A 25,958-nucleotide genomic window follows, 5' to 3' on the forward strand; every position below is an offset into this window, starting at 1 on the left:
TTTTTAAAATGAAGAGTTTAATTTTAATGACAGTATATTCTTAAACAAAAATGCATTTCCTTTATTTGTTAAAATAAACAGAACTAAAGTGATTGTTTTGAACAAGTACTAACTTAGATATTATGCAAAACACTACTTTATTGCTAAAGTATTTGTATCAATACTGGGGGCCTTTTGCCCCATCCTGGTGAGTCTTTTAAATGTTATTATAACTGTATGAGGCGGCAATAAGGTTTTTTTGTTTAGTTTTTTACCCAGACTCTGGATAGTCTGGGGTAAAAGGCTTAAAGGTTATTGCTGCCTCATACATTTATAAGATTTGTTACCAAAACAAACCACTTTAATGATTTATTTTCCCACAAAATGTATTGATCCATCAATATTCAATAAAAACATGTATTTTTTCTGCAATCATATTCTATGCATAAAGAGCAAAAGGCTCTGAATAGAGAGTCAGATTCCAGAGGCAGCCAGAAAAACATACTCAGTTAATATTAGATCAATACTATTATTAAAACTACAACTGCAGACCTGAGTTCACCTTCACTGCACCACAGTTTGACAGTGTTTAGACCCTCAACATAACAATAATCTCAGACAGCAGCATTTGATCAATATCATCAGCTCTGTCGGCCTGGAGAAGTTTTAGATGCTGCTCTGATCAGACTCTTCACTGATAGCAACATAATTCCTCTGAACCTCAAATAATATTGGCATTAATCAAAATAATGATGCTGTTTTGTGCATATATGATACATACATCTTCTGTTAAGCTGCTTTTAAACAGTTTATATTCTAAAAAGTGCTAAACAAATAAACTGTGGAAACTATTTTGATGGTTAATTTTAGACTAACCAGAAGTAACTTTGCAACTACATGTGAACAACAAGTCATTAGAGTATGAGTAGACTGTCTGTTTAATATCTGATAAGACTTTATTTTGATGATCCTCAACAGACATTTTACTGACTATAAGTAACTTTACAATTACTTGTCAACTTATTCTACTAACCCGAACTCTAACACCTTACCCTAACCTAACAGTCTAACAGTCTACTTACAGTCTACTAATACTCTAATGAGAGTTAGTTGACATGTAGTTGCAATTTACTTATAGTTAGTAGAACGTCTAAAGGCACTTATTCACTGCATGACACGACTCAGCTCTCTTTATTTTTTGTCTTGGTTTGCTTTTCCACTGCAGTTTAGCACCGCTTCTAAGTGATCACAGGCGCCGATCTCATGGTCAAGCACCCACAGAAAATACGAGATATATTGTATTGATTTTAACCAATAAAAAATCAATTTTTTAGAATCTAAAAAATCTAGTTTTCAGACACGATTATCGCTACCTTTTTATAGTTTATTTGAGGCCGTTTCTATGTTGTTATTTTAATGACATATGTTGAGAGCACATCCAAGTAATGCGCGAGCACAAATCAAAGCTCTTGTCTGCTCTCGCCCAGATATTACATGTGCATGCTCAAACTCAATATCTCTACTAATCTCTTTCTCTAGAATGTTCTTCTCTCCTGGATTTAATGTTGCCAGAAGCTTTCAACCACCAGACTTTCACGATTGACTGACAAAATAACACGTGTACCTTTCAACTGTAAAGATATTACGGATTCGCCTTTATTTCATGATAGCATTTTCAAGTTGATTTTAGTCAGCCAGTTCTCAAGTTATTTTATGATTTAATAGTTATTTTTGAGTTAAGTGCTTATTGTAAATAGCTATTTATTGAATTATTTTATTTAGTGAACCGCAACGAATCATCAGATATCAGCAAAAGCGCGACTCACAACAACACTCATGGAGAGAATGTGCTTTTGTTTGGTTGGTAACATAGCTTGTGTAACTTGCAGGTGGGACATGTCCCCGACAGTTTTTGTGTATGGAGTGTGGGCAGAGCCGATCAGCCCTATACGCACACTACGCAAGGTGCGTAGGGCCCCACAAAATACTCAAGGCCCCGCCTCCCCTCGTGTCAAAGCGCGTCAATCAATGTTTACAATATCGATGAGAAAATGAAGCGGAACTGTCTTTCTGGTCACGAAAAGAGAGAGAAAAAAACACCATGAGAGTTAATTGTGGCAACAGTTATCAGGTAGACTTGTGTGCTCTCCTCTCAAAGTTTTATGTCAGCAAAGAACAGTAGGCTAAAGTTAAGTTGATGTGCGTTGATTTATTATGTTTAATAAACGACAAAGGACAACGGTGTTTGTTTATAAACTGCAGCTCGGAAAAGATAACCGCGTCGCGCGTTAACATGCGATCATATGAACGTGCATGAAATGAAACGCGCACTTTCCAGCAGAAACATCTGTTGTGAGTTGGGACCAGTACAATATGGGCGTGATGGCACTCCTCATTATAGTTTTAAAACAAGACGATGATTATCTAGTCGCTCAGTCAAGGTTTAGTTACAACTCTGCACTAATGCAATATGGAAAGCAATGTACTGACATTGACTATTGATAGGCTCCATTGAATTTAAAATGTTGATTGGCTGGAGATTCTGGTCAATATGGATGCACATCCCTCAGTAAATAATAACCATCAAGAATCAAGAGTAGCCTATCAAGAATTACTTTTATCATTTAAAAACACAGTGACATGCTATGGCGCCATTTTAGCTTTTATTCATTCACAGGATATGCATTTTTTATATCAATAATTCAATTTGTACTATTTCAAATGTGAATTATTGATATTAAGAATTAACTTTTTACTAGTAACAATGTTTTCTGATATCAGGAATTACATTTTCACTAGAACTAGTTAAAGGAGGGATTGTAGTGGGAACACTGGGGTGTCAGGTGTGACTGTGTGGCAATGGCAAATAGTTCATGGCTCACGGGTCAGGTATGAGGGCCCCTAAACAGAATTTTGCTTAGGGCCCCAGGGAGGTCAGGATCGGCTCTGAGTGTGGGCACTGGCAGAAACATAAATTGGTGCCTATGTGTGGGATTATAGACTGATCGTTATAGTTGTGCGAAGTCGTTTAAAAAAAGTAGTGCGCACAAATGATTGTGTGGTGGCTGTTGATGTCTATTTAATTACGGCGGGTTTGGTGTCGCGTGTGGCAAATCCAATGACGGTGCAGTGAAGATCCTCTCTGACCAAATTAGTGATCTGCAGTGTTTACACGTCACATTTTAGTCTCGGTACGGCTTGCTTGGAACCTCAACTGAGGTGGTACTAAAAAAGTACCAGGTACTAGGAACTTTACACAGTGGAAACCCCCCAAAAGTGGGCCGTACTGAGGCGTATCATGAAGTGGAAAAGCACCATAAAGTGGACCGTCGAAATAAAGTGTAACCATAAACTTGACATGACTTCCGGATGTTGCTCACAGTAAAGCAGTGTTGGGAAAGTGCACTTTCTACATGAAGTAGTTCAAAGTTCAGTTCACAAATTTTAAAATGAACTAGTTCAGTTCATACTAAAAATTTTGAAACTAGTTCATAGTTCTTTTTTTCCATTTTTCAAAATGATTGCCACAGGCCCACAGCCCATATAGAACCACAGACAATTATTTTATCAGTTTTAACACTGAAGCTATGCGTCAGATTTTTCCCATCCTCACGACCTTGTCATAAAACTCGTTTAAATGATCATACGACGCCTCCTTGCTGCTTTTTGTTTTGATTTAACGTAAGTGATGAGTCGTTCATGAACGAGCCATTCATTGCGTCTGTCACGTGACAAATGAACAAAAGACTCCGAAGGTAAAGTAATTATTTATGTTCCCTGTAAACGATTTTTGACTGCATTATAATGATTTTTTAATAAAGAATATGATCAAGATTGCGGAGGTGGATGTGTTCTGGGAATTTGCCAGTTAATAGTAGCCTATAACATTTAAAGCCCCTTAAATAAACGAAATGACTCGAAAAAAAGATTTGTTCATTTTGATGAACGAGATCGAACAAGAGAGTCAGTAGACACTGGTGGCTGGTGTTGCCAGATTGGGTGTTTTTTCCGCTACATATTAAGGCCGGTTTACAGTGTGTTTTAGCCGGGTTTTCGCCTGGAAGACTATAGAAATCTGGCAATCTATTGAACGAAGTTAAACTGAAAGAGCGTGGCGTTCACAGACACCAGAATGAACGAGTTCACAGTAACGTTCATCAGGCAGTAATACAGTACGTTCAGTTCACGTTCGCCCAAAATATGAATGAGTTCTCTTACGAGAGGTCTCTCGTACTGCGTAAGATATCTTACGCTCGGGGAAAATCCTTTTTCCGCGAGATATTGAAGCCAAAAATTATCCTTAATTTTGTTATAATGCAAAACGCGTTGCAGCAGCAATGCAGACATAGGCGAGACAGCTCGCGCGCCTATTGGCTGCTCTGCGGCAACTGCAGCAGCCTATCGAGCGAGGCCTGGCGTGACGTCAGACCCAACCAGGGCACTTCGCGCCCGCTACGTCACGTCCCGCCGAAATGGGCGTGGTCTAGGCCTATAAATATCGCTCGCAGGCAGCTATTATCTGATTTTTCATCCTTCAAGCGAAGCACACGCATCGCTGGAGCTGGATTAGGAGCCGCGCCGTCGAGAGAGAGCACCTTCAGCGGGACGAGTCACTGAAGTCGCTGGCCGCGCCGCCTTCCTGCCTTCCTGCTGCGCTTTCCGGCGCTTATATCCTTCTCTTTTATTACACTGTATTTCTGTGTGTGTGTGTCGCCGCTGCGACACACATTTCTAAAAGAGCTAGCGTCTTTTTAAAGATGCCTTCCTGCGGCTCGTGCAGAGCCACACTCAGCGACGGGGACCGCCACGTGATCTGCGTTTCCTGCCTGGGTGAGGAACATGCAGCTCTCGCGCTCGCTGACGGCGGATGCCCTCACTGCGAGCTGATGGCAATGGCGACTCTGAGGACTCGCCTAGCCGTCTTCACCGAGACTGCTCCCCCGCCCGCCGCGGCGTCGCGCCGTAAAAAGCGCCGTGCCCAGCGGGCCCCGGAACCCTCCCTCAGCCGCCAAAGCTCGCCGGTTCGCCCGCTTGCTTCCCCGGCTTCTTCTATTTCGCTTCCTGACGGACAGCGGCCGCCGTCTGCCGCCGCTTCCGTTGATATCGCGGATGAGGAAGCCCTGCTGGGAGAGGATGATTCCTGCTCTATCCTGGCGTCAGGCAGTGAGGATTGGGCGGGCTCTGAGGACCCCGCGCCCCCTGCCCGCACTTCGTCAGGCAAGAGACCTTCCATAGAGACGGAACTCATGCGAGTACTCGCACAGGCCGCGGCGAGCCTCGGCCTCGAGTGGTCTTCGCCTGAGCAGCCCGCTCACAACCGGCTGGATGGATTTTTCCTGCCTGGGGAGCGCGCTTCACCTGTGTCCAGGCCGGCGCCCTTTCTTCCTGAGTTACACGAAGAAGTCGCCAAGTCCTGGAGCGCCCCCTATTCTGCTAGAGTGCGTCCTGCTGTTTCTTTGGCATTCTCCGCCGTTGACGATGCCAAGAACAAAGGATACCTCTCGCTGCCGCCGGTTGAAGAGGCGATAGCGGCCCACTTATGCCCGCCCTCCGCTGGACGGCGCGCTAAGCCGGCCCTACCCTCTAAAGCTTGCCGCACGACGTCGAGCTTGCTCCACCGCGCTTTCTCCGCCGCCGGGCAAGCTGCGTCAGCGTTGCATACCATGGCAACGCTCCAGATCTTCCAGGCCGATCTCCTCCGTAAGCTGGATGAGGAAGGACCTGACGCGATCTGCGTGCCGGACTTAAGGAGTGCCACGGACCTCGCCCTTCGTGCTACTAAGTCCGCAGCGCAAGCCATTGGACGGACTATGGCTTCTCTCACCGTGTCTGAGAGACATCTATGGCTGACGCTCTCGGAAATGGCCGAGTCTGAGCGCACCGCGTTCCTCGACGCCCCGCTTTCCGCCGCAGGCCTCTTCGGATCCTCCGTCAAAGATTTCGCGGAGAGATTCGCAGAGGTACAGAAAGCGTCTCAGGCTATGAAGCACTTCCTCCCGAAGCGCTCCAGCTCTGCAGCAGGCCGTGCGAAACCGTCTGCTCAGAGCTCACAGCCACAGCCACCGTCCACTGCCTCCACTTCACAGCGCCGCCAGGCCAGAAGCGCGAGACCGCGCTCCCGCTCATCCGGTCGCCGCCCCGCAGGACGCGGCCCGCGACCTAAGGTTACGGTGAAGCCCGAGGCCCCGAAGTCGTCCTAGCACAGCTAGGAAAACGACGATGTTCCAGTCCCGCTGCGGCCGGACTCACACCAAAGCTATTCGCTCGTCCAGTTCCAGAAAATGTGACTGTTCCAGTGTTTTCTGCAGCCAACAAGTCGGTTCTGTCACCCGCTTGCCTGCACACAAATGCCGTTTTCACGGCTACCCAGATAAATCCCCAAAAGAGCGTATTTTCTGGTGTCCCGGCCACGGCCGATGGTGTTTCGTGTGTAGTAAGAATGCCCACTGCCCAGTGCCCATCCCTACACATAAGCACAGCCTGTCACACAGGGCTCGCGCACATAAAACCGACTCAGGTCGGTTGCGCTTCAAACATGGTGAATGTGCCCACTACCCAGTGCCCACTAACACCACGTTACGCATGTCTCACGGTTTCTGTAAAAACGAAACCAACGTGCACTCGCTTCACGCAAGCGAACGATGTTTTCGGTGTGATAAATGTGCCCGCTGTCCCGCGCCCACATCCACACATAGACATGACAGTTCCCACGGGAACCGCCCAGCCCTCCCCCTCGCGGTTAACCACCGTAGAGGAGTCGAGCGCGGGCAATCTGCCCGCTGTCATCAGCGCGCCCCATGCCTCAAATGTCACGAGCGACACGCTTGTGTTACAGCACACAGAAGCTTCTCCATCGCTGAGCGAGCGGAGCGCGCTTCGTATTCGACCCCTAGCTATCCATGCAGACGCATGGGCAAAGCTGCCCGGGGTTTCGAAGTGGGTGCTGAACATTATAAAAAGAGGCTATTCGCTGCAGTTTCGCCGACGCCCTCGCCGCTATGTGGCGCGCGTCGAGACCACGGTAAAAACAGAAGTAGCACATCTACTTCGAGCCGAAGTGACGAAACTATTGAGAAAAGGGGCCATAGAACCCCTCTCTCAAGATCAGAGCGAAGGAGGGCTATACAGCAGATACTTCCTGGTACCGAAAAAAGACGGGGGTCTCAGACCCATACTAGATCTAAGGCAACTGAACAAAGTGCTTGTGAAGCGACAGTTCAGGATGCTCACGACCAGGCAAATCCTTGTGCAGATTCGCCAAGGAGATTGGTTTGTGTCAATAGATCTGAAAGACGCGTATTTTCAAATACAGATAGCGTCACGTCACAGGCGATTTTTGAGATTCGCCTTCGAGGGCCAGGCATATCAGTACACAGTCCTGCCGTTCGGCTTGTCCCTAGCACCCCGTACATTTACGAAGTGCATGGACGCGGCGCTCGCACCCCTCAGAATGAGAGGCATACGAGTGCTGAATTATTTGGACGATTGGCTGATTCTAGCGCAATCTCGCGCAGTGCTCATAGAACACACGACCATTTTACTCGATCACCTCGAGGATTTGGGTCTGAGTGTCAATTGGGCGAAGAGCTCCCTGTCACCCAGTCAGAAAATATCTTTCCTGGGCACAGAACTGGACTCACTATCCATGATAGCGCGACTATCACAACGGCGCGCGGTAGACATTCGACGCACAGCGAACTCTTTTCGCTGCGGCGCGTCTGTCCCGCTCAAAAGATTTCAGAAGATGCTAGGTCTCATGGCCTCAGCATCGTCAGTACTCCAGCTGGGTCTGCTCCGCATGCGCCCGCTGCAGTTTTGGCTGAAAGCGCGAGTCCCACGCAAAGCGTGGGCACCCGGTTTGCTTCGCCTCAGGGTCAATCAGAAATGCGTTACAGCGCTGAAACCCTGGAAAGCGAACGACTGGTACCAATCAGGTGTAAGCCTGGGGACTTCCTCGAGGGTGAAAGTGGTGTCCACGGACGCGTCCACCTCGGGATGGGGAGCGCTGCTCGAGGGCAGACCGTTCTTCGGCCAGTGGTCAGAACGGGAGAAGCTCCTGCACATAAACTGCCTCGAAATGCTGGCAGTAGACAACGCGCTGACGCGTTTTTGTCCCCAAATAAAAGGTCACCACGTCTTGGTCCGCTCGGACAACATGTCTGTGGTATCCTACATAAATCGCCAGGGCGGCATCAGATCCGAGAAACTGTACAGGCTGGCAGAACGCCTCCTGGTATGGGCTCAGTGCAACCTGCGCTCGCTCAGAGCAGCGCACGTGCCAGGGATCATGAATATAGGACCAGACAGACTGTCCAGGAACAACGTTCCGGCAGGCGAATGGTCCCTACACCCACAGACAGTCCAACTGCTGTGGAAGAAATTCGGCAGAGCGGAAGTGGACCTGTTTGCGTCTCAAGAAAACGCTCACTGTCAAGAATTTTTCTCCAAGAGCAGGAGCGCGCTGGCCCATGTGTGGCCCCGCCGCCCGCTCTATGCTTTTCCCCCCGTCTCTCTCCTGCCTCAGGTGATAGAACGGATCAGGGAAGAAGGATGCTCAGTACTGCTGGTAGCACCGCTCTGGAAAAACCAACCTTGGTTCCCAGCCGTGATGCAGTTAGCAAGTACTGCCCCGTGGCCAGTACCAGTGAGGAGAGATCTCCTCTCACAGGCCCGCGGCTCGATCTGGCATCCTCACCCGGATCTATGGTCCCTTCATGTCTGGGCCATCAACGGGTACATGTTGGACTCCCTAAAGGAGTATTAAACACGATCACGCAGGCTAGAGCTCCGTCTACAAGACGACTCTATTCTTCGAAATGGTCAGTGTTTTCGGGCTGGTGCACAGCCCGTGGTGTGTCACCCACAAATTGTGATGTGACGGAGGTGCTTTCCTTCCTACAAGAGCTGTTGGATGGGGGCAGGGCCCCCTCCACGCTCAAAGTTTATGTGGCGGCTATAGCAGCGTTCTCAGAAACAACGCTTGGTCAGTCAATAGGAAGGAACGATTTAGTCATCCGCTTCCTTAAAGGAGCTAGGAGACTGAATCCTCCCAGACCTCCCTCAGTCCCCGTATGGGACCTTTCTACGGTTCTGGAAGCCATGAAAGGTGCGCCATTTGAGCCTTTACAGTCAATCGATTTGAAACACCTGTCTTTCAAAATGGTGTTTTTGCTGGCTCTCGCTTCGGTGAAGCGCATAGGGGATCTGCACGCGCTCTCTGTGAGCGCGGCGTGCATGGAGTTTGGGCCCAATGACTCAAAAGTTATACTCAAACCTAAGCACGGTTATGTTCCAAAATCCCTCAACACACCGTTTAGGGCGCAGATTATCTCTCTGTCAGCCCTACCGGTCCCTGATGAGGAAAGAGACGCGAGCCTCCTTTGCCCAGTCAGGGCATTACGAGCTTATGTGTCTCGCTCGTCTGTTTTCAGACAGACGGAACAGCTCTTTGTTTCGTTTAGCGGACGTTCTAAGGGACTAGCCGCGTCGAAACAGAGCCTATCCAGATGGATAGTTGATGCTATAGCGCTGGCATACGCCTCCAAGGGCATGCAGTGCCCTTTGGGTGTCAGAGCGCATTCCACAAGAGGCATGGCCTCTTCGTGGGCTTGGTCGAGTGGGATTGCCTTGCAAGATATTTGTATGGCGGCAGGCTGGGCCTCCCCGTCTACATTTATAAGGTTCTATAACCTAGAGGTTCCCGCCCTGCAGGCCAGGCTGCTGTCGGTCTAGACTACCAGTATTATCTGACCTGATGCGTTCAGCTCAGAATGCTGCGTTTACTGAGCACAGCTCAATTTTCGACAGTTTAAAGCTGGGCAAACTGTGTAAGACCCACATTTTTTTCCATCAGTTCAGGCCGTACCCCGCCCTGTCTGTATGATGAAATTTGCGTCCCTTCGACGCTACTCTATGTGGAAAGTGAGGCTGCACCCCTCCTTCTCCCGGACTCTCTGTGAGTTCACTGAGTGATTCGGCACTATATGTACCCCGGGCTTTCGCCCTTGGGTCTTTGGTGTCAGATCTCAGCACGCACGGCGTTTTACACTGGGTCCCCTAGCGTAAGATATCTTACGCAGTACGAGAGACCTCTCGTAAGAGAACGTACTCGGTTACTAACGTAACCTCGGTTCTCTCTAGAAGAGGGACCGAGTACTGCGTATCTTGCCGTGCATGCACACGCTCTGGTTGCTTCGATGATGAAAAACCAGATAATAGCTGCCTGCGAGCGATATTTATAGGCCTAGACCACGCCCATTTCGGCGGGACGTGACGTAGCGGGCGCGAAGTGCCCTGGTTGGGTCTGACGTCACGCCAGGCCTCGCTCGATAGGCTGCTGCAGTTGCCGCAGAGCAGCCAATAGGCGCGCGAGCTGTCTCGCCTATGTCTGCATTGCTGCTGCAACGCGTTTTGCATTATAACAAAATTAAGGATCATTTTTGGCTTCAATATCTCGCGGAAAAAGGATTTTCCCCGAGCGTAAGATATCTTACGCAGTACTCGGTCCCTCTTCTAGAGAGAACCGAGGTTACGTTAGTAACCGAGTACGTTCATGAACTATCGTTCAATGAACGCGTTCAGGCACAACACTGCAGTAAAGGAACATTCTGGGTTCAGTAAAATTGAAGTTTAATCAACATTTGTGAGATAAAGTTCATTACCACTCTTTTCAAAAAAAAAAAAAAAAAAACTTCAATTGTAAAGTGCCTCACAGTAACTTAGATTTTGCTTTTTGCAGAGAAAAAGAGTGACGGATCAAGAGTAATATATTTGCTTAATGCTGATATATAATTGAATATGTTTGGATTTGGTAGACGGTCATTTTCGGAGAAGTTTGAGAACCTCTGATGTAGGCTTGGACGGTAATACGGTAATATGGTATACCGCGGGGTCTAAAAATAGCAACAGTATCAGTTTCAATACTGTCATAAAAAAAATGCAATGCACTTATTTAGGAGACAAGGATTATCCTATTTGCACCGTGTGTGTGTGTGTGTGTGTGTGTGTGTGTGTGTGTGTGTGTGTGTGTGTGTGTGTGTGTGTGTGTGTGTGTGTGTGTGTGTGTGTGTGTGTGTGTGTGTGTGTTTATTTAATTGATTCAGGTATTTTTATTTGGTTTTCATTAAAAACAATATTGGAAAGAAGACGTTTTAATTTAGGCCTACTGATTTGCGATAATTGTTTTAAGTCGCTCCGGATTATAAGTCGCATCAGTCAAAAAATGCGTCATGAAGAGGAAAAAAACATATACAGTATAAGTCGCATGTATTTTGAAATTTATTTCACACAAAAAAAAAAAAATGTTACGGACGGGACAGTTCTCCGATACGGACGTGACCGCTCTGAAAGCGACACTAAAAGACGGCTTTAAAACTTTCACAGAGACCTCAAGCAGAAAGCACAAAGCCTGTATTTAAATTTCATTTCGTTTTGTATTAAATGTATCTTAATTTGAATCAATGTTTCATCAACCAATTGCCTGGATTTAATAAATAAGAAGGAAATACATAGAAGATAATCACGACACGGAGGCGCCGGCGCGTCTGAATAAATAAACCAAAACTAAACGTATAAGGTAGCCTACTCGCCTCACAGACCTGAGACATAAAAAGCTTTAAATGTGTACTTTTAAACAGAACAATACAAAACGAAAGAAAACAGACTGCTCTCTGCTTATGTAATCCATATGAAATGTGCATTTCTCTCATGGCGCGTTCACTACTGCGAAGATCCCGAGTCAACTTCATCTTTGCAGTCGACAGCCCGACAAGTACTTGTTTATTAGTAAACAATTAAAATGTCTCCTTGCTATATATGACATATTCATAATCATTACTTTTGCCGGTTCTTTGTGACAGCTTTTAGGTGCTTTATTGGCAGCGCCACCGTTTCATGAACCGTCACCACCGCATCAGCATTTCTTTTTGGGGGCATTTTGTTTGTGTTCAGGCTTTCTCAGTTGTCTTTAGGTTAATGTTTCAGTTAACTGTTTTTTAGTTGTTTTCAGTAAATTTTTTCAGGGGATAGGCTACAGGAGCAGCATCTGTACTCGCGCGGCTGTAGGCTGTAATGTTTTCTCTTGGTACATGTCAGTCAGTATGAATTCATTTTGATATATAGCCTAAGTCGCACCTGACTATAAGTTGCAGGACCAGCCAAACTATGAAAAAACGGTATGTTAATTACACTCTGGTTGACTGTTGTGGGTCTATTTGCACTTTTTTATAAGCTGCTCTTTGTTGTTATTAAAAGTTGTTCGGGCTGTGTGAAAAATTTAAATTAATTGATTTGGTGTGCGCGAAAACTGTTCTGGATGTTTATGTTAATTTAATTCTGTTTGACTGTTGTATTTGCATTTTTTTATGAGCTGCAATTTGTTGCTAATAAAAGTTTGTAATATTGTGCATGTTATGTTGTTATTGTTTCAGTATTAGTGTTTGGTATTCAGTTTCTGAACGGTTTAGGCACAAGCCAACAGTTTGGGGACGCCGTCTGAGCCTTAGTCATCATTTTTAATTAGTCACGGTAATACCGTATACCGCGGTAAAAAAGGGAGGAGGTTTGACGGTATCAAAATTTGGATACCGCCCAACTCTACTCTGATGTTGGTTTTTAGGAGTGACTACTTACTATTGGAGCATTTTGCAAATATTTTCCAATTGCCGTTTCTCCTTTAGTTGAACTGACCTTCCTAGTTCTAAGCTTTAATTTCAGAGGTCATACAGATGATTTTCAGCAGACATCTGAAAGTTTAACTGGTTACGGCCCTCACAAGCACACTCAAGAGAGTTTTTCATGTTTTCTTATAGAAATTAAAATAATATAAGTGTAATATAATATATAATATAAACCATTAATGCAGTTAAATGGTTTCTGAGATTAGTGGGTTTGTTGTTCAATAACAGAGCAGTTTACCAGTTATGAAGAGCTCAATTCAGGAACAGAATAAGCAGATCAACTAAAGTTAGTGTTGTTTTTCAGCTCAAGTCAGTTCAATGTTGATTCAATTCAGTTCAATAACTGTTCAATAGTTCAGTTCTGTGTCTGAGAACCACTGACTTACAATAATTAACCTTGTATTAGTTTTTGCTGAAGTATTGATAATTGTGAAATTTCACTGACATTTAAAATGACTCATATCATGAAATAAGACTTTGATCATTTCATCTACCTACAATCGTGTTAAATAATCATGATTTCAATATTGAGCAAAATAATCGTGATTATGATTTTTGTCATAATCAAGCAGCCCTAGTAATACAATTAGAAACATTCTATAAACCCTCTGCACACAAAAGTATAATTTCTAAATTATAATTACATACAGAGCATTAAATCTATGTATTAATGTAAAATAGTGTAAAATTAAACATGCATTTATTAACGGTGAATTAGACAATTCATTGATATAAGCTGACTTTCAAAGTTGTTTCTTTTTGTTAGTTATAGTTATTTTTTTATTGAGGAGTAAGAATCATAACTACTATTTGTGTGAGTCATTGATGTTTATTTAATATTTGAGTTACTTTAGAATATTTCAACTGGAACGGACCACTAGTGGGAACTTTTTTATTTTATTTACATTTAATGCAAGTTCGGTGTAGGCTAACACTTTATTTTTACTTCTGTAGTTTCTTGATTTCACTTCAGCAATAAAATCATATGTGTATTTTATCAAAAGAGGCCAGTAGTCCAGAGCATTCATGAATTAAAACACTTCAAGTTTTTACCAATGGAGTCTGAATGTCACCTAGCGGCCATATTGGCTACTGCGCCTAAAACTCCCAGAGCATATTGATAGTTTGAGACAAATTTGAAAGACAACTTGGTTGGATTTACCACGTTTTCAGTTTTAGGTGCCCAGGCACAGGATTTATATTAATAGAAAATAAAAATAAATGTAAAGCCGCACATTAAGTTCAGCAACCATTTAAGTTTAGATTTGTATTTTTCCAGTCTATGTTTAAGAATAGGGTCGCCAGGTAAGAGGCGAATGAGACTAACTAGTTATCTATTCCAAGACTATCATCTATAAATATATTCAGTTTGGATACATATTTTATACAGCCTTTTTACCCTTTATTTTAACAACTATTTGTGTTTGTATGTGTTTTAGCCAGTGTTGTAGTTTTTAGGGGCGTTTAATATAATATAATATAATACATCTCATCTAGGGCGCCAGCAGAATATGGACCAGCCCTGAACTTCATGTTACTCACACAGGGTCAGAGGTCACAGCAGGTCCATCACTGAGATCAGGGGGATTACCCATGGAGTTGTTACTCTTCATGGACACACAGCTGGATACTTTAGATGGTCCATCACTGAGACCAGGGGGAATACCCATGGAGTTGTTACTCTTCATGGACACACAGCTGGATACTTTAGATGGCCCATCACTGAGATCAGGGGGAATACCCATGGAGTTGTTACTCTTCATAGACACACAGCTGGATACTTTAGATGCTCCATCACTGAGACCAGGGGGAATACCCATGGAATTGTTACTCTTCATAGACACACAGCTGGATACTTTAGATGGTCCATCACTGAGACCAGGGGGAATACCCATGGAGTTGTTACTCTTCATGGACACACAGCTGGATACTGGAGATGCTGCTCTCTGAGTGTGACCAGACGCCTCTTCCTCTCTCTCGTCACACACACTCATTTTACAGGTACGGTTCTCCTCCTTTCTCTCTTTATTTACACTCATTTTAGAGGAAGTTTGCTCCTTCTCTTCATCCTTTATGAGAGACTTTTCAGACCTCTATGTGGACACATAAAACATGCAGGAAACACAAATTAATTTTGACACATTTCATTTATGGCATTTCATTCACTTAATAACATTAACAGTTTTTCCCCAGTTACTGAAAAATAATGATGGTTTCAGAGCAACATGTCGGCCACACTTTCACACTTTTAACACATCAGCCTCGTTTAAAAACAGGATTCACCTTCACTTTAATGACACTGCTGAACTCTAGCAGGTGTTTTCAACAATCCGTTTAGTCGTCTCGGATTAAGGCGAGATACTACAGGTGAATAGGGTCAAATTTCAGATATCAGCATGAAACTTTCCCAGTTGATTACCTATATTGAGATGAGAAAAAAAAATGTATTCTAGTTTTCTATTTCTTATTCTAATGCTATTCTAAGTTTTCTATAATTTAATGTTTAAATATGTAAATTAGGCAATATCTAATTGAATATGTGCTAATTTGCATATATTTTAAAAACCGAAATCTGAGTATTGGATAAAGCCAGGTTTCAAAATATTTTTTCATTGTGTTCACATATTAGATGGGGAAAAATTACAGAGGGATATATGGATATCTACTTTTGTTATCCTGTAAATCAGAATACTGTCAATAGCCTTAAAAAAAATTTTCGCTATGTTTTTTGGAATAAAATGTTATATAAATTAGGCTAAGAATACTATATTTACAAATCCCTCTGTAAATGTCTTCATAATATAACTAGTAGGTACAAGAGGTGCTACTGAAGTGGAGATTTGGGACTTGGAGAATGAGAGAAAAGTCATTTTGAGAAAACGGGCTTTAAATATTTATCATCAGCTAATGAGATTGCGCATTCAGCCCTTTTACTTTCACGATTAATACGCTGATTTCACGCAGCCGCCATTTTGAAATCGAAAGTGAGGCTCCGGTGGGAAAAACCCCGGAAGTAAAGATAAACAACAATGCCTTTGGACTACCAACCTGAAGCTGCTGCCGCGATTTACACTATTGGATGTTAATATCCAATATAGGATATGTATATAGTTCATTCCTGCTTCTTTTTTTTACTTTTTGAATTATATAAAAAAAATATTTTATTTATAAATGAATTTCACTGTATATAGTCTAAAGTATAAAAGAAATGTATGTACAGTTTTAGAATTGACACAACATCATTAAACACAACAATACGCCATCGCATTCACGACTCTCCTGTGATTAAAGGCGACACTTCCGGTTTTCTTACCACCGGAGCCTCGCTTTCGATTTCAAAATAACGGCTGCGTGAAATCAGCGTATTGCTGATAAAAAGGAAATTGCCATACGGAATCCGACAGCATTGTACAGGAGAGAGAGAGCTTTCTAACACGGTGGAAGCGATCGCGGAGCAGCGCGATGATTTAGAACGCCGACTTTTGTTAAATTTATGAGAAATCTACAGACGCAAACAGACAAAGTGTAGTACAATAAAGACCTAAATGTGTATTTCGGACTTTTTTTCACCACACGTCTGAAAGAAGACATGTTATTGAAGGCAAAATCCAACTGAAAATTGACCAGTAAAAAAAAAAGTTAGGCCTACGTTAGATATTACGAAAGCAACTTCCCACGTTATCATGTATTTAAGTTTGAGTTCGTCATAAGGTCTGTTCAGACATTTATCGATATTACAGCTCTGAAAACTTTAACGAACTTACTGTCACATGTGAAGCGATTGCTGATTTTCTATCTTCCGAAATGGCGTCTTTACAGTCATCGACTGCTTTCGGTTTCACTGTGAGACAGGTAAATGTCCAGCAGCTCCTCCTCCTCTTCTTCGTTCTTCTTTTTCGTTTTATTGGCAACCGCACTTAACAGTGCAGTACTTCCATCATCCGGTATCTTGAAGCTTGGATCAGAAACATTCCTATCTCTTAACATTTCTACCCACTCCCCAAAGAAAAAAAAGAAAAAGAAGAAGAAAAAAAAAAAACACTGGCGCTGCGTGTTCAGCTCCCCCAGCTTCCACCCCACTTCCCTTTAACTCCTGCTTCCCATCCATAACCTTATTTACCTCCAGATTTGCTTTCCCTGTCTCACACTATACTTCAACCTACATTCTCTTCATTAAACCAGTATTATTCAAAAACTGAAATAACACATTAACCATACTATTTCCTATATCTGAATCTAATATATTCTTTAATGTTAACTCTTTCCCTTCATTCTTCCATAATTCTTCTCTTAGCACTTCTCTTTCTTCATCATAACCATTACAATTAATAAACACATGTTCTACAGTTTCACTCTGTCCACACTTCTCACACAAACCCGTTGGATGCTTAGATATTAAATGTAATGTTTCATTCAAACCGGTATGTCCCACCCTTAGTCTTGTAATTACACTTTCCTCCCTTCTATTTCTCCCTCTTTTTCTACATTTTCTCACTTTCTTTTGTATTGCAAATAAATGTCTCCCTTTACTCTAATTATCCCAATATTTTTTGCCACTTTTTAATCACTTTCTCTTTTATTATTGATTTAATTTCTTTTATACTATGTGGTAACTCAATTTCTACCATCTCTTCATCTTCTGCTTGTTTAGCTAATTTATCAGCTTCCTCATTGCCTTTAATTCCCACATGAGCTGGGACCCACATAGACTGTACTTCTATTTTACTTTGTTTCAACTCAAAGAGATTTTGAAGAAGTTCCATGATTAAATCTGGTCTTGATTCTGATTTTTGATTATCGATACTGACTATTGCTGAATAAGAATCTGAACATATGACTGCATTTTTTATTTTCCTTTCCTTAATTATTTGCACTGCTAGCAGAATAGCCATCAACTCACCTGTATATATTGAAAACTGTCACTAATGCAAATTTCTTTTCTTCTTCATTAACTTTGGCACATTGACTGCCACTCCTATTCTCCTTCCTTTTTTGGAAGCATCTGTGTAAATCTGTATATTATCTCCATACATAATTCTTAAATACTCATTTGCTCTCATTACTTCCATCTCATTATTTCCTTCACTCTGTCTTATCTCCAGTAATGTTAAATCTACTACTGGCTGAGGAATAATCCATATAGGAGTATGCGGATATATTACTCTTGGGACACATCTATAATTGTTTATCCCCATCTCCTTAATATCTTCTTCTACCACCCACCCAAAACTCTTATGTTTATTCATTCCTTGTTCCCAACATACTCCTAGTATTTTCCTTGTTGGATGTACCTCATTCTGACTATTAAGATTTGTCCAATTAACTGTTGTCTTCTAATATTAAGCGGCGTTTCATTTACTTGCATTGCTGCTTTAGGTTTTGTTGGATATGCTTCACAGCAAATTCTCAATGCCTGTGCTTGAATTCTATCCAATTTCTCTAATTGTGATTTTGCCGCCAACCCATATGCTATACTTCCATAATCTAGTACAGATCTTATCATTGCTATATACTGTTTAAAGTGCCCCTCTATCTGCTCCCCACTCTTGTCCTGCCATACATTTCATTATATTTAAAACTCTTTTACACCTATTCACTATCTTATCAATATGTTCTTTCCATGTAAGTCTAGTATCTAGCCACATTCCCAAGAATCTAAGTGATGTTACTCTAGCCATTTCCTTGTTATATATCCTTAACTTCCATTCATTGTCTACTTTCTTGTTGGAAAATATAATAACTTGTGACTTCTCCACAGATAACTCCTCCTCCTCCTCCTCCTCCTCCTCCTCCTCCTCCTCGAATGGATCCTTTTCACACTTCCAGGGTTTGAAACCAGGAAATAAATTACTGTGTCGGTGTGCCATATAATTCCGAGACCATATACATTTTTATTTTATTTTTTGCGTTCCCACTTGCACAATTTTTATTATATAGGAATAGAAAAGTTTGAAACAACATTTGGGGATTCATTTGTTAACATACATAAACAAAAATCCTACAATTTAGAACTTTGGTAACTATTTACCAAACTACTACTTTTGAACACTGCCGGAAGCTGGTAATAGAGACCTGCACTCCCGCGGGAGTCCCGCGGGACCCGCGGGACCCGACGCAAAACAGAGCGGCGCGGGACAAATTTTGAAAGGTCATTGCGGGAGCGGGCGGGATGATGAAGGTGCACTTGCGGGTGCGGGCGGGGGGGGGATGATACGCTGCACTCCCGCAAATTAAATATGAGTGTAAAGTAAAATATATAAATTATTAAAGTAGCGTACATAATTTGTAGTTGTGAGGGAGATTCTGTTTGGCAGCAATAAAAACGTTTTAAGCAGCCTAAACTTGGATGTTGTCGTTTGGGGTAGGGCGGGGCCTAATCTCACGCACACTTGTTTAGAGACAATTCCTTCCCGCTGTTCGAATTCGAAAGCTTCAAGTTCAAAATAGACAGCATGGAGGAGGAAAAGAGCACCTCTAGTGCTTCAGATATAGGCCTAAGCGCTTCAGATGTAAGTACTTCTCTAAAGAAAGGCACATTTACTACAAAAAAATAAATAAATCACGAAACCTCAAATCAGACATTTGGCAGTCTTTTTCGGTTGTGCATGATGGAGAGGGGAATCAACTACCTTTTGCCTGTTGCGATAAATGCCAAAAGGTGTTAACATACAACGGACACAAATCGCATTTTTTTCCAAGACCTTTCGTGAGACAGAAAGTGAACATACATCCTGCCTGCCGTCTTGCGGGCATTTGCGGGCGGGAGCGGGACATAATATCACAGATGCGGGCGGGAGCGGGACTAAAAATGACAAATCTTTGCGGGAGCGGGCGGGAGCGGGACTGAACACTGCGGGAGCGGGCGGGAGCGGGACTGAAAATTGTGTCCCGCGCAGGTCTCTAGCTGGTAATGCTGTTTGTGGAGTTGTTTAATCCTCCTCTGCTGAGATCTTCACAGATTTAATGTCTTCTTTTCTCTTCAGTTGATTTCATCTTAGACTGTGACTGAAGTCAGTTGTAGTTCTTGTGTTTCTGCTCGTCTCTTTTTCTGTTCTCTTCTTTCCTTCAGTGATTCTGCTTGTTAACAGGCTTATTAAGGCTGAAATGACTCCATATTTAATATACACAGATTTTGTGGCTCAGATAAGGTAAAATAAGGAAAAGAAAATACTATGGAAGTCAAGGGTTCCAGTTTACTGTTTGGTTACTGATTTTCTTCAAAATATATTCGTTTGTGTTCAGCAGAAGAAAGAAATTCATACAGGTTTGACACAACTTGAGGGTGAGTAAATGATGACAGAATTTTCATTTTGAAGTGAACTATCGCTTTAAATTAATAAACCTGTGTGGTATTTTGGATTTATTAAGGTTGTAATGGTGGTGCAGGCATTTAACTTCTAACACATCGAGGAGGATATGGAAGCGCAATTTTACCATATAAGAAAAAAATACATGCTCTGGTAAGTCATAATTATGACATAGAAAGTTGAATTTATGACATAATGAGTCTTAATTATGAGATGAAAAGTTTAAATTATAACTTAAAATGAAAATTATGACATTAAAGGGATAGTTCACCCAAAAATGAAAATTATCCCATGATTTTTTCACCCTCAAGCCATCCTAGATGTATATGACATCATGTAAGACATTGTCTTCTTTCAAATTAATACAATCGGAGTTATATATATATTAAAAAAAATGTAATTCCAAGCTTTATAATGGCAGTGAATGGCTGTTTCAGTTTTGAAGTCCATCTATCCATGATAAAATTGCTCCAAATAAAGGCCTTCTGAAGTGAAGCCATGCGTTCGTGTAAGAAAAATACCCATATTTAAAATTTTGTCGACTAAAATAATTAGCTGGCAGACGGCCTAGTAAATTGATGCTTACGGCATTTGCCAGAAGTTAGTTACTTTTGTCAAAAGTACCATTAATTCATAAGGTGCTAAAAATCTTGTCTCAAATAGAGTACTTTTAAACTGCACAGTTTAACAGCCTCAATAACCAGCCTTAGTTGTAACTGGTTAAAGTGACAGGAGTCACTGGCAGATACAGCGCTGCTGGTTCCTTCAAGGTTTTCCTATGGGGTTTTATAAAGGCGTTATAATGTTTCACAGCGTTAATGTTCGCTGTGATTTCAATTTATGAGTAAAATAAAGCTTGTGGTAAACATAACTTGAGGATGTTTTGTTGTACAAAGTACACTACACACACTCACACCCCAGCTGTCTTTTCTAGTTACTTGTTAAAAACGTATGTTTTCAAAAATGAACATAACTGTTTCAAAATTCACGTTTTCACTATTGGTGTGTGTAATTTACTTTGTAGAACAACATGCCAAAGTATACTGAAGTTATGTTTACCACAGGCTTTATTTTACACATAAATCAGAAACCCCATTATAAATCCCATAGGAAAATCTCGAAGGAACCAGCAGCGAATTATACTTACAGGTTCGGTCATATCTGAACCACTCTATTCATACTCGAAGCCAGAGGGCGCTCTCGCACAGAAAGTACAAAGAAGACTCATAACAGGTATTTTCATAAGAATAAAGTATTTAGCTAATCCTAGCTATAATGCTAATCGAAATAGCTTTTATCACAGTAGAATACTACAAAATAATATATTGTTTGCCTTAATCTGTATAAGAAGCCTAATCAGATTGTAAATATGAAAAAAAAATGAAAAAAAAAAACTGCATGCTAGTTTATATGAGTAATAATTATTAGCATTGTATTCTCCTCTAAGCAAAACCACATGACATGGTCTAAAAAACCTTTAGAGTAATCCTCAGATTTGAAATCACAGAACAACATGAAGCTGTAGTTATTTTATTTTATCATATGCTCATGAATATTCTTGTTGGAACCCAAAACACAGTAAAGTGTGAAAACAGAACTCCAAATTTGAACAGAAGTTAATTTTTTTATTTTTTATATATTTTATTATGGGTGTTATCCTAAATGAAGAAAAAAATTAAACGTGGAAATATTTAAGCTGTTATTGTGGTAGTTTAATAAATAACAGTGAATGAACAAAGCGGTAGAGCCAGCAGCAAATAAAATCAGGAAAATGAATGAAAACCTCATTGATTTAAGAATTGTGCGTGACTTGTGTTAAGCTTGGCCGCTCTCTGTGAAGGGTGGCCCGACTGTGGTCATGCTTTTAAAAAATTCTCGATCCGCCACTGCAGAGAGTGAAGTGTAATATTGTATTTTTCTGATGAATCAAAGGGCGACACCAAAATTCACAGTATAAGAAACAGATAAAACCACACATATTTCACTTACTCACAAAAAAGCCTGAAGAAAGAACATGAATGAACAGCGTTCTCCTGAAAGTCATTAGTTTAACAGGTGTCAGTACGAGAACTGATTGTTTCTGAGTGAGTGTGTGTTTGTGTCTCTGGTTCTGTACAGCACTCAGTGCTCCCACAGGGAAGAGGCGTCCACGCTTAACCCATCACCCATCAGCGTGCCTCCCTGGTCTCCACGCAGGTACTTGCCATTCTGACCCTTGATGCCAACCCGTCCATACTCCACAAACTCAAAGAAGAAATCCTCCGGTTTGTCCCCATCTGTGCACACCAGACCACTGCCGGACACATACCAAAACTTTTCATTTCCACCTGTGGTAGAAAAAAAGAAAGTACATGCATCAGGAATATTGCGCAGAAGTGCCCAACAGAGTCAGTGTTGCTCAGTGAAACTCTCGTCAGTCTCAGCTCACACGATTCACACGACTCACTTTTTATATGGTATGCGCCATCGCTGAAGAGCAATGAGAAGATGTCGTAAACAGAGCGACTGGCGTCCAGTGTATTGGAGTTCTTGTGGTGACACACAAAGCCGTTCTCCCCACGCAAGACCAGGATAGGGCGATTAATCAGCTTTAGCACAAACTGCTCGTCCTCCCCTGCCGAACACATGAGAGGATTTATCTGACTCGTGTTGTATCCAGTAGTGGAAGTTTAGTAAAAGGTCAGAGAAGAATCAGTGTGCACTCACCCACAGAATCACTCACAGCTGCAAGCTGTCCATTTTTCTTTGTGCAGACATATTTCCCATTGTTTGCCCTCAAAGCGACTCGTCGGCCCAACCACTCAATGTCGAACATGGTGTTTTCTTCTCTATCAGTTACAAGAACACACATATTCAAGATCATAGCATATTATATATTATATATGTTAAAGCGATAGTTCACCACTTCACCCCAAAATGAAAATTCTCTCATCATTTACTCACCCTCTTCAAAAACCTGTATGACTTTTATTATTATTTTATCTATGGAACACAAAAGTGTTTTTTTTTTGTTGTTGTTTTTTTACAATAGAAGTAAATGGTCACCAAAATTGTTTGGTTACCAACATTCGTGACAATGTATGGACCACAGAAGAAATAAAGTCATAGTATGAGTAATGATGACAGAATTAAAAATTTGGGGTAAATTATCTGATTTAACCTTTTTGTGTTAATTTGTGTAAAATTCATTTTTTACAAACAGCACCCTTATGTAGTTCATAATTAATAATCATTTGAGGGAAAAAAAGCACTCTATAGCAGACATGCACAAAACCAGACGCCCATTTTTGCCAGCATGATTTCAGAATGTTCCAAGGAGAAATGTGCTTCAGTGAAAGTATTAAAATTGTCACAACAAATTTGCTTATGTTTGATTATTTACATAAATACTACAGAATCTTAAAAATGTCTTGATTTTACATAACTTTTATTTGGTATATTTTTCAATATCCTAAAAATGTTTTTAAGTTTAAATAGTTTGTCATGTTTCTCAAGTTTTACTTTAGATGTTTTATTTGTTTGTTTGTTTTAATGAGATACATGTATAACACAACTCCTTACACTTCTGTGGCTGAAGACAGAATCCCTCCGTGAGTAACGAGTGTCCAGTAATTTCCGCCGCTGGTTCTGAACATGCACTTCTTAGTCTCTTTGTCAATCTCCATCTGAAATGTCTCCATGTCTGTCTCATCATCCTGATTAGCTGAGATGCTAACACCTGGAAACAAAGAAATTTATCATGGCAAGCTTTCTCAGTGACTGAGACTTGGTTCCTTTACAAAATTACAAAGCAAATAAATAGTACAGCAGATTTATAGTTCTACAAATGCATCAGGTTGTCGACTGGTAAACTCCAACAGACGGCTGTTTCTGGATTATTCTGTTTTTGGCTAGTTACATGCACTTTCTGAGAATCTACTTCGAACAACTCATGATCTGAGGTAACAGACGGCTTAAATACACTGGGAATGATCATTAACAAAACAGCGAACAGGTGTCCAACAGAGGCAGGAAAGATGAGGTTCTGGAAGAGGATGAAGACTGGCGAAGGGAAACACTATGGTGGAGATGATGAAAGAAGGAGCCAGGAGCCCGAATGACAGAAATTAAGTCATGAAAAATTAAGACCATGGCGGAGCTAATGATCCGAAGGTGGATCCAAGCTCCTGGGTAGAACCACTGAAGGAGGAGCCGAGGGACTGAAGGGAGACAGCAGAGGCGAGGCCGAGGAACTGGATGGCTTTGGCAGAGGAGGAGGGAGGGGGACGCATGACTTGGCAGAGCCAATGCAATTAAGGTGATTCGGTGCTAGACGATGAAGAAGACTTGGTGCTAGACGACGAAGGAGACTTGGTGCTGTTCGAAACCAGCAGTGATGAAGAAGACTTGACGCTAAACTGAACCAGTGGTAACGGAGAGGACTTTGGGCTTCAGTAATGGAGAGGACTAACGGAGGGCTTCAGTGGCGACAAAGACGATTTGGGATTGGACTGAACCAGTGGTGAGGAAGATGACTTGGGATTGGACTGAACCAGTGGTGAGCAAGACGACTTGGGATTGGACTGAACCAGTGGTGAGGAAGACGATTTGGGATTGGACTGAACCAGTGGGATTGGACTGAACCAGTGGGATTGGACTGAACCAGTGGTGAGGAAGACGACTTGGGATTGGACTGAACCAGTGGTGAGGAAGACGACTTGGGATTGGACTGAACCAGTGGTGAGGAAGACAATTTAGGATTGGACTGAGCCAGTGGTGAGGAAGACAACTTGGGATTGAACTGAACCAGTGATGAGGAAGACGATTTGGGATTGGACTGAACCAGTGGTTGGACTGAACCAGTGGTGAGGAAGACGACTTGGGATTGGACTGAACCAGTGGTGAGGAAGACGACTTGGGATTGGACTGAACCAGTGGTGAGGAAGACGACTTGGGATTGGACTGAACCAGTGGGATTGGACTGAACCAGTGGTGAAGAAGATGACTTGGGATTGGACTGAACCAGTGGTGAGGAAGACGACTTGGGATTGGACTGAACCAGTGGTGAGGAAGACGACTTGGGATTGGACTGAACCAGTGATCAGGAAGACAACTTGGGATTGGACTGAACCAGTGGTGAGGAAGACGACTTGGGATTGGACTGAACCAGTGGTGAGGAAGACAACTTGGGATTGGACTGAGCCAGTGGTGAGGAAGACAACTTGGGCTTGAACTGAACCACTGATGAGGAAGACGACTTGGGATTGGACTGAACCAGTGGTGAGGAAGACAATTTGGGATTGGACTGAGCCAGTGGTGAGGAAGACGACTTGGGATTGAACTGAACCAGTGATGAGGAAGACGACTTGGGATTGGACTGAACCAGTGGTTGGACTGAACCAGTGGTGAGGAAGACGACTTGGGATTGGACTGAACCAGTGGTGAGGAAGACGACTTGGGATTGGACTGAACCAGTGATCAGGAAGACAACTTGGGATTGGACTGAACCAGTGGTGAGGAAGACGACTTGGGATTGGACTGAACCAGTGGTGAGGAAGACAACTTGGGATTGGACTGAGCCAGTGGTGAGGAAGACAACTTGGGATTGAACTGAACCATTGATGAGGAAGACGACTTGGGATTGGACTGAACCAGTGGTGAGGAAGACAATTTGGGATTGGACTGAGCCAGTGGTGAGGAAGACGACTTGGGATTGAACTGAACCAGTGATGAGGAAGACGACTTGGGATTGGACTGAACCAGCGGTTGGACTGAACCAGTGGTGAGGAAGACGACTTGGGATTGGACTGAACCAGTGGTGAGGAAGACGATTTGGGATTGAACTGAACCAGTGATGAGGAAGACGACTTGGGATTGGACTGAACCAGTGATGAGGAAGACGACTTGGGATTGGACTGAACCAGTGGTTGAACTGAACCAGTGGTGAGGAAGACGACTTGGGATTGGACTGAACCAGTGATGAGGAAGACGACTTGGGATTGGACTGAACCAGTGG

General features: G+C 42.5%; 2 protein-coding genes across 6 annotated transcripts in view; both read right to left on the reverse strand.

The window, feature by feature from the left end:
* LOC309510091 (NACHT, LRR and PYD domains-containing protein 3-like) overlaps nt 1-16,651 on the reverse strand; it is a 168,530-nt gene extending 151,879 nt beyond the window's left edge. Inside the window, exons 1-3 of one of the 5 annotated variants that reach the window (XM_082185022.1) lie at nt 16,421-16,628; nt 14,940-15,075; nt 14,199-14,749 (exon numbers count right to left, since the gene is read on the reverse strand). In XM_082185022.1, coding sequence (XP_082041148.1) covers nt 14,199-14,695 — 497 coding nt within the window. In that variant the 5' untranslated portion in view covers nt 14,696-14,749; nt 14,940-15,075; nt 16,421-16,628. Of the gene's footprint in view, nt 1-14,198; nt 14,750-14,939; nt 15,076-16,420 lie in introns of all 5 variants that reach the window. The other 4 variants (XM_082185023.1, XM_082185025.1, XM_082185024.1 and 1 more) reach the window with 4 other exon arrangements.
* A 4,973-nt stretch (nt 16,652-21,624) lies between these two features.
* The window catches only part of fscn2a (fascin actin-bundling protein 2a, retinal), a 71,081-nt gene continuing 66,747 nt past the window's right edge, over nt 21,625-25,958 (reverse strand). The window contains exons 3-6 of the mRNA XM_082185987.1: nt 23,525-23,681; nt 22,670-22,791; nt 22,410-22,577; nt 21,625-22,290 (exon numbers count right to left, since the gene is read on the reverse strand). Of these exons, the coding sequence (XP_082042113.1) occupies nt 22,085-22,290; nt 22,410-22,577; nt 22,670-22,791; nt 23,525-23,681 (653 nt within the window). The 3' untranslated portion in view covers nt 21,625-22,084. The remainder of the gene's footprint in view (nt 22,291-22,409; nt 22,578-22,669; nt 22,792-23,524; nt 23,682-25,958) is intronic.

Source organism: Leuciscus leuciscus (genome assembly GCF_965113295.1).
Source record: "Leuciscus leuciscus genome assembly, chromosome: 1".
In the NCBI taxonomy this organism is placed as follows: domain Eukaryota; kingdom Metazoa; phylum Chordata; class Actinopteri; order Cypriniformes; family Leuciscidae; genus Leuciscus; species Leuciscus leuciscus.